Consider the following 9,742-nt stretch of genomic DNA (forward strand, 5'->3'; position numbering starts at 1 on the left):
AGGGGGATGGGTTTGTGGAAGAGGAACTGCAGCCCTGTTTTCCTGTCCTTTTGCTGTAAAGCCTCGGGATTTTCCCCCCATCCTCAGATTTGTGCAGAAATCCCTAATGCAGAAATGCAGAGAGAGGAAGTAGCACTAGAGAGCTATGGGTGTGAAGGTGGGCTGTGGCTCATCAGTGGAGATTTGACATGGTTAAAACCCCCTAGCTGGGTAAACTTCTCAGACTAGACCTATCCCATTTCCCTATTGTGTGAGATGCATGTCTTTGCAGTAAGGAGCTGCTCTTAGTCCCTGAATAGTTGCATTATAATTTGAGCTGAGCAAAATCTGAGGTACAGGACACTTGAGATAACTGCCATGGCAGTTTTGGAGAGAAAATACATTTATAGATGAAACAGTTCTTCAGTAAATGATTTAAGATGGCAGAGGTGGATAAAGTCTAACAAATGTGAAACCTTTAGCTAATATAGAGAAGAAATCGGACTTGAGTTGTGTAAACACAGGCATCTAATCCTACTGAGATGCTCTAGGATCTCTGGCATCCACTTACCAGCAGGGAATGGGCAGTGTCAGACCTCCTAGTCGTAGGAGAAGCCTTAAATATCCCAAGGGGCACTATGTGCTATAAAGTGTTTATGTGGCTGAGTCAAGACAGAATCTGTATGTCCATAATGCTGACTGTCTGCAGTGCACTTCATAATGTCCCATTCCGTGTCACTGTTCCTGTAAAGACGTGCAGACACATGAAAGTCAATGGGAAGACATGCCTGGAATCCATAATATGATGCTCTTACTAATTTACATTCCTTTCTGAAGAACCAATTGCACAATTTGGCTGCAGTGCCTGAGATCTTATTTCTGGTGTCATGAGAATTCCTAGTTCTTGGAATCTGCACACCTATGATGTATAACATCTAAAAGAGTGCTCAGCTACATGATTAGCTTCCTGAATACATAATTTGCTCCTCATGTGTTTCTTTATCTTTGTTTCTACATTGCTTCACCTGTTTCTTTTTAATCTAAAAAAAAAAAGTTAGAATCATTTGTGTATTTTAATCAGACCCTGAGATGGGTCTGCTATTTTAAATTTGAATTTTTAGAAGTTCAGTTTCCTAAAATGTTTTAGCTCTTGAAGTTTAATATTTTGATATCAAAGCATCTTAAGACTGTGCTGCTGATAATTATTAAATGGGTAATTCTGCTGAGAGAGGTTACCATATTACCACCTCTGTGAAGCTTTTTTGTAGGAGACTGTAGGTAAGCCTGTGTTAGGATGCAGTCTTTGCCAAGAAACAGCTCTGATCTGTAGCCATGGATTCCAGCTCACTGGAATGTGCAGCAAAATGTTCTTTTTGGAAGACTTTTTGCATTGCACTCTTCCCACTGTTTAGCGAACATTAGACCAAACGTCATTTTCTGAAGGGTCCTGTGATTGCAACAGTACTGTACATTTGGTAATACTTGGAAATGCTGCAGTCATTTCCCTTTCCTCTGAGGTTGCAAGGTCCCAAACATTCTCATCTGCCCTGTAATTGGTGATAAACATTTCTGCTCACAGTTTGTTTAAATCTCTTGTCTACAGTACCAAGTTCTGTACAATTGTTCGTTGCTACACTTAGAGTGACACTGCCTGCTGCTTGTTTTTTGGGACTTAAAAGTAGAAATATCTAGAGTTAAAATGGAAGTACAAAATTGATTGAGAGAACATGAGAGAAAAGCCTCCTCACGACTTATTCTCTGAAGTCTGTTGATTGTACAATGAAGAGACATTGTATGTTCTCACCACCCATCTGCGCTGAAAATATTATCTTGTGCTATTCTTACAGCTTTAGTTTGATTGACTCTGATTAGAAGCAGATTTTTACTTTGTTTCATAGGTCTGATCTGCAATCTGCATTTTTTTATTCTATGCTTATCAACTATATACCAAGACAGTGGATGTAAAACTCATGAAAACAACAGTATAATAATAAAGTATGAATTTCAAGGCTGTTATCAAGAATGGAGGCTAACACGGCTCATATTTACAAAGAAAAAATTATATAATTGTCAGCTCTTCTAAAAACAAACCAAAACCCAATAAACCCCCAGACCATCTGTTCAGTATGGTTGTTTTCTTGGGTGCCTCCATAGGTCAACAGTTTCCAGGGTTGAATGCATTTAATTGCGATAGTGGTTTTATTAATCTGCGTTTTCGTCTTGCCAAATTGAATGTTTGAAGAGTTGCCTACTTGATTTTTTTAATTTTGTTTTTATTGTTCTTAAATAAGGGAAGAGACAGAATCCTGCCAATTTAGCTATTTCTAAGTTTTTTATCTTTTTCAACAGTAGCTTTGAATGATTAATGTGAGCAAATGCCTTTTAGTTTTGTCTGCCAGTGGAAAAGTGTACCTGAGCTCGTTCAGGTGCTGTTAATGAAAGTGATAAAAGCAGTGATTTGTTATTGCTGCTGCCATTAGTTACTGTTTTATGAATCATATGATCTGAGGAAATACAGTGTTATTGCCTTGCATCTGGTAGCACAAAAGAACAATCAAGCAAGAGAAAGATCTGTAGCAGTTAACAATAAATCTATTTTGGGAAAAGGACTACCTCTTTTTCCAGCTGGGGTGGGGAGGGGGATGTGTGGAATGGACTTGGGGGACAGGAAACCAACCTCCCAAAATGAACCTTTTAGTTATTTCTAGAAGGAATGGGGAAGATAATACCTCATGAATTCTAGTATCAACAGAACAGTTGAATGGATCAGTAATAATATTCATCTATTGCCTGATTTCTCCTGTCTACTTAAAATCTGAAACACTTGCATACCAGAAGAACCTTTTCTAAATTTTCAACCATTTCTTTAACTTACCATTGAATTGTTTGCCATTAGTTTGAAGACTGTGTTTGAGTTTTTGGTAGAACTGTGATTGAAGAAATCGTGGATGAGAATCCCTTTCCATGTGCATGTAAATTATTCTCTGTGCTTCATCAAAGCAGGGCTGTGTTGGCTCTTGGATATTCCTCATGATCCCGTTCCTCGCAGGACTGTCAGTGTTAATCTGAAACAGAAAGCAACACCACTAAGGTATCTCTGAATATATACAAAGGAAGGGGAAGGATCATTGAATTCAGGGCATCTGTATTGAATGCCTTCTATTTATATTTTGTTATGTATTTTATAATCTAAAATCAGAACTGAAAGCAAACCTTTCATTTGCTAAGAGTTGTTTCTAGATCTAGGATTAGATTCTGTAGGAGGAAGCCTGACTTTTGATTTGTAATGAGTCCAAGTGTGTGAAGGTGCACATTACCAGTGAAAAACAATGTCTAAAATTGTTCTGATCTCTAGGATAGATAAAACTGAGCCTGTATACAAACCTTGTTAAGGAAAAGTTTTAATTTCTAGAATTTTTCTGCTGCAATCCATGGCTTGTAGCAGATAAATTGAAGCTCTGCAGGTGTGTAACAGCAGAAGGGTGTAGTGATCAGCAAATACACCAGGGAAAAGGAAATGTTTGATAATCCATCAGCTCATGATGAATTACATTGTTTATTTTCAGCTTCACTTTGTCTGTTAGTGTTGAGAGGAGATTTGGTTAGTGCTGATGTCTTTCATGGGTTGAGATCTTGCACTTCCAGAGGAGTCATTTGAGTGGCACCTTTTTATATGCTGCTGAAATCTGAATATAAACTGAATTTAAATCCTCATGAGCATCTTGTTTTTTTAGAGTGGTACCTAGTTCTTGTGTTAATAGTGAATATCAAGAATATATGAAATCAGTGTGTCCTGAAGACTTAAAAACCAGACACCAATAGAAAGATTCTATTACACACTAATTTAGAAAAAAAATGCACAGCTTATTTTTAAATGTCCTGATTTAAGCTCTGACTTTTCATTAATTAATTTGTGGTTGGCAAAACTGACATTTCTCTTTTGGAAATGCAAATGTCTTGCTGAGTTTCCTATAGCTGCTCATGCTAAAAATAAAATCAGAAAAAAAAAAAAGGGACAAGAATGCACTGTCTTGCCAATTGGCCTTTAAAACCAAAAGAGGGAACTTTAAAATTTTAAAGTTTTGGATTTGTGCAAGTGGTTTAATCATTTAAAGCAGCAACTGCTCTCAGCCAACATTTGGGAATCCAGCTGATTTGGGTTTGGCTTGTCCTTCAATGCTGGCAGGGAGGCTGCATTTTGAGTCTCTATAATAACTTTATTGTTACACATAAACCAAAAAATAATCTAGCATGATTCTCTGGTTATGTCAGCCTGCCAAAAGCAGTGGCAGTAAAAGCCAGTACTGGCTTATTTTTGCAAGGAGAGTAATAAGCAGGAATGGTTAAAGGTCATAGAGCATTACTGGCTGAGCAGGAATGACTTTTTTCTATAGCCACTTGTCAGGGGAGAAAAATCAGACATTTTATATACAAATCTGCTCTGTTTTCCCTAAACCTTGTGCTGCTGGAAGCAGGAATAAAAAAGGTTATCTGTCCTGGAATCTTTCTTTTAGCCCGTTTTACAAAGGGTAGAGTTTTTACTTTGTTCATGTATATTTACTCTTGCAAAGACCAGACTAATATATATATATATGCTGCAGTGCCATAATCCAAAATCTCTTGAAGTCATATCAATGGATCTGATGCTAAGGAGAACAGGACAGATCCAAGAACTCGTGCCTTTTGTATTCTTGGAGGATATAGGTGAAAGATTTACTATAGACAAGATGTAGAGTCAAGTATTAAAATTTGGGAAAGAGGTTTGGAGAGGATTAATAGTTTTCAATCCCTTTAATACAAGAGGTGCAAGGCATTTAATGTTGTTCTTTGTTGCATGACACATCAGGCCCTTCTGTAAGAGAAAATAAAGAGCTCATGATATTTTGTCACCTCTTTGGGAGCCTGGGGTTGAATATATCTCGTAAAAAGCTTCTTGGCCATGGAGATCCTTCTCCTCTGACATGTTCTTATAAGCTTCACAAGCAAGCCAGAATCCTGTATTTTCATCGCTGTGTTCTGTCTTCAAGTAGATCTTGCAGATCAGAGGCCTATCTGTAAATATTTTAGATGCCAAATTTATATAACCTGTATATATGCATTACCTTTAAAGTCCTTTGGAGGCAATAGGGATTTTTACAAGGCAGTGTAATTTTTGATTGTACACCTACAAATATTGTATTTATATAATATAATATATAAATGTTATTAGACTATGTCAAATGGGCAATTAATCACCGCATCTCACCCCCACACTTCAACCTTGCGTTTTCCTGCATGTGCCGTGCTCCCTTTAACTTCAGTGGCATTTCAGTATACAGGGGCAGAGCATGGAAAGCTTTCTTCATTCTGGACTCTGTGAAAAAAATATCCAAAGACTGACAAGTATTCCTAATTTCCAGTTCTAAGTTTTTACAGAAAATATCTAAGTATGAACAAATAACCACGATCTGAGTAAAAAAACAGGACCATTTTTTGTGCTGTAAGAATCTAGGGGGGAAAACACTTAGTAAAATAGAAGAAAATAACTTTTTCCTTGATGATATAAACATTTAAAATAATTCTTTGTTTGGCAAATAAGTGGTTCTGCACCTGAGGATGTCTTTGAAACACCTGGCGATGGAGTTTGACAGGAGCAATTAGTGGGACCTTGGCAAAGATTAAGTTCCTGAGGCTGCCTTTTGTTACCTCACCTCATTAGGCTTGCTTTGCAGACAATTAGGTGACAGAGTTGCTAAAATGCCTCTATCTAGGAGAATATTTATGAGGCTTCACTCGGTGGCTCAACACTGGAAATGGTGCTTGCAGTTGTGAGATGTGCTTTCAGAGTAAATCCAAGACAGGCAAACACTTTGCCCACTTTTCATAAAGAGCTGCAAATCCACTGGCTTTAGAGTCTGTCTTTTTATGTGAGCACACCTTTGCATTTCTTGATGTCATGAAGCTTTGAAATTAATTAAAACTCAACGAGTAGTGCCATCTAAGAACAATGAAGGAGGCATTTTAAGAAGGGCAGCGTTCTGAGTACTGCTGGAAGATACAAGTGTTTTATTTAAAGCAAGCTTTCCTACTTGTGCAGCACTCTGGGCTTTCATATTTCTGAAGAGATAGAACGCTGTCTATAATCTGGCAGTAGTGGTGATCACACGTGTGCCTGCTGCTTCTGCTGTGGTTGTGTCTCTTCAAACTGTTTTCTTTTGTGGAGTTTCTCCCTGTGCTTTCCCTGCAAACTGTAACATACCAATTTGTTTCCTGTTAAGGCTCTTACTGGCAAAATCTTTACAGTTAGAAGTTCTGTCTGTTAATCTGCTTGCTCTTCGTAGTTTGTCTGTAGTTTGAAAATAATGTCAGTCCTCAGGAATAATTTTTAGAAGTTTGTGCTGTGATGTAACATTTTCGTCAATATTTAAAAAAAAAAAAAAAAAGGGCAGTGATGTTCCAGACTGCTGGCCATATGAGAAATGTGGGAGAGCTCTGAGCCCTCTGTGAGGCAGAGGGAGGCTGGGGTGGGAAAGGTCAGAATTGCTACTGCAGCTACAGTTCTTCCCGTATCTGAATACGGGAATTAACTTCCATAGCATCACCCTGCACAGAGGTACTATTAGATACAGTGCCTTTGCCATACATGGGATTTCCCAAGTCAAATTTTCTTTCACTTTTCTGCTAATATAGGTTGCTATTCAGTGCTCTAAGTGGGGATATAGCAGATAAACCTGCCCTCATCATGCGTCTTTAGAAGAATTATGAGTGAATGCAGAAATGGCAAGTTTGGGAAAGCATTTACAGCATGCTACATTTATTTTTAGTGCAATGCATGCTAAGCATGTCACATACAGTTGTTTTTCATTAGTTGCATATAAGGCAGCATATATTATACAACATGAGTTGTTGATTTTTGCTTTGTGGGAACTTTTTTTCAGTAATCCATCTGGGATGCAAACACACAATTACTTACATTTCCTTGTTACCAGCTTTTCTAAAGACTGGGATCACTGTAGCACTTCCTCCAAAGACACACTTCAAAAAAAAAAGGAGAGCATTATTGCAGGATTAGCTGCAGTTCAAAGTATTAAAAATATACATTACGCTGTTGAAAGTCTGTCCCCTAATTTAAGTATGATCTGTGTGAAACTTACATTGTAAAAGGACTTTCTGTGTGTCCTAAATCTTGTGCTTATTATGGTGACACAAATATTTTTCTTGCTGCAACAGATATATTGCCATTTAAAGGTGTTCCCATATAATTCCTCTAGAAATGTCATTCACCTATTTAAATTGTGCTTAGGAGGAGCACAAGAAGTTACTAGCTTTCTAGACAGCAACTTCACTGGGACAGGAATCCCCACAGAGTTTGGAGAATACTGAAGTTTGTATTTAGTAGCAAAGTCTTCAAGGATACAAGAGCTTATTGTAATATTTAAAGGCCTTTAACATCTAAACTGACTTATCAGCTGAGAGATTAATATAAGCTCTAAACATAAGGTAAATAATGAAAGGCTGATGCAATCTTAGCTGCAGGGGTACTTTCCATCTCTCTCTAGTCTGTTTACAATGCAGAATGACACATTATTACTAATCTAGACAGATCTTGGAGGTGACCTAAAATCAGATTTTTACTTTTATGTTTGCTATTCTTAAGCAATAAGTCCATAAGCTTGTAGGAGTCTCCTGCCTGATTCTGGGAAAGAGCATGGAAGTAGTGAGGTGAGAGACTAAACAATTTAAGGAAAAACAAATGTTTGAGGGCAGTAGCTCCATTTGAGTGCACATAGCTCCATTTTCACCAACTGATTTTTAAGCATTGCAGTTTTAGGACATCAGTGCTGGTAACTTGGAAAAAATTCTTATGCTTATATTAGTAGAAGAAAGCACAAGGGATTATGTGCCAGCCAAACCTGGAGGAAGATCCATTCTCGTTGAGTATTTAGTTTTCATGTTAGCTATAATTCTGACAACAGCTTTTTTTTGACACAGCACTTCTTAAAAATCTAAATTAAAATTTGTTACAAGTGCTGCATAATGCTGTGTAGATTTCTGCTGCAGAACAGCCATTAGTAGCTTTGTACCTTTTTTAATTGGTGATGACCCATTTATTTTTAATTTGATATAATTATCTTTCTCGGAAAAAGTACATGCTGTGACTCACAGATTTTGTCAGGCTTTCCTCCTCAAAGAAATACACAATAAGAGAAATGTTACCACTGTTGAACTGTCGTGTCAATAACTCTCTAGCAACTCTGGCCAGTAAAATAGTTATTTTCTTTTTCATTCTCATGAACTATTATCCTTCTCTCTGCATAAACTCATGAAGTGTGTTGTTGTGGGGAGTGAGAATCCTTTAAATGATTTCTTTTTTTTCTCTTTAAGAGCTATTTCTGAGTCATATTCACTGTTACTGACGCAGATAATTTTTCACCTCTGTCAGCAATGGCACTTGTATATAGAATGAGTGACAATCAGGTCTGTCTCACTGAACATCTTCAGTAGAGCTGTCTTATTTCCATTTCTGATTATTTGTCTTTACCATTAATCTGTGAAGCAGAAAGAACACTGCCCCATGGGGCAGCTGACACAGAGGAAAAGCTTTTTACCTTTTTAGTTTCCTTTAAAAATTGGGAAAATGAGAAAGACAGCAAGGGAATATGAACATGAGTTATGGTCTGTATTAATGCAACTTTAATAGCTGTCGTGCTGATAGTAGGAGTCTTGCTGCACTGATCTGCAGCATGATTTAATTTCCTGAAGAATACATATTACACTGAAAAAAAATTTAGTAATCCACAAAAATAACTAAAGCTTTATAGCTGGAACTCCATAATTCAAGTTGTAGTGTCTTGTGGGAGCTATCATTCACTTATTGTACACCCTCCACTGTGAGTGGCTTCTCTCGACACTGTGGTCCAGAAGTCCTTGTCCAGGAGGCACTGGGTGGTCAGCTGGGGCAGTTGGGAAGATGTTGCACCCTTTTGCATGATCTTAAGCTTACAAAGAAAACTTCCACTGTGAATTTTGAGGGGTTTGTATCTCTTACTCGGCTGCACGTACTGCAGAACATAACTCTCCTCTTTACTTACTTAGAACTGATCCCATTTTCTTCTGCTCTGAATATCTTGCAAAGCCAACAGGCATTTGGACTCATTCTTCTAAACACGGAAAATATGTGAGTTTTGAATGGCTATGCTCAGTTGTGGCCTTCTTAAATAAAAACTTAAAATTCACTGTACATATAGCAGTGCAATCAGTTCTAACAGTGTTCTTATTTTGTGTATCTGATCTCTGTGTGTGAGTCATGTCTGAAGCATTTGACCAAAATATATTTTTGTAACATATGAGAACTTAAAAAAAATTAAAAATTAAAAATTATCTTTAAGCAGTCCAGTGAATATCTCTTAGGGAAGAATAGAAATGTTAATAATTCTCCCTTTTAGCTTCCTCAATTGTGAAAAGAGATTAGAAGGTTGAGTCTGACCCAAAGCAGAAGGAAACTAGGAGTCTTCTCCCTGAAAATTCAGGGTGACCTGGATGAGAGATCAGAGCTCAGTGTAAACTGGACAATGCTGATTAAGTTGTTAACTGTCAGAGATTAACACTGATATTTGTCCAGCATGTATCTCAAAGTCAATAAAACATTGTATAAAACTTGCTTTTGTATAGAGATGATATCCATAAGAAAGGGTGTAAGTTTTTGTTAGGAATGAGGCAGTTAAAAATATGTTTGTCTAGAAAAGACAAAATTTAAAAAATATCTTGTGTCATGGAGAATGTT

The 9,742-nt window shown here is 37.3% G+C and overlaps 1 protein-coding gene across 1 annotated transcript; it reads right to left on the reverse strand.

Annotated features, from left to right (window-relative positions):
• Positions 1-2,499: 2,499 nt before the first annotated feature.
• Positions 2,500-9,115, reverse strand: RGS13 (regulator of G-protein signaling 13). The gene is given in 6 exon segments (XM_017815635.1): positions 2,500-2,513; positions 2,855-3,044; positions 4,870-4,939; positions 4,941-5,031; positions 6,932-6,993; positions 9,051-9,115. Coding segments are annotated over 6 exon segments (492 nt in total).
• Positions 9,116-9,742: the final 627 nt, after the last annotated feature.

The sequence above is a fragment of the Lepidothrix coronata genome, unplaced genomic scaffold, assembly GCF_001604755.1.
Source record: "Lepidothrix coronata isolate B3197 unplaced genomic scaffold, Lepidothrix_coronata-1.0 Scaffold52, whole genome shotgun sequence".
Taxonomy (NCBI): domain Eukaryota; kingdom Metazoa; phylum Chordata; class Aves; order Passeriformes; family Pipridae; genus Lepidothrix; species Lepidothrix coronata.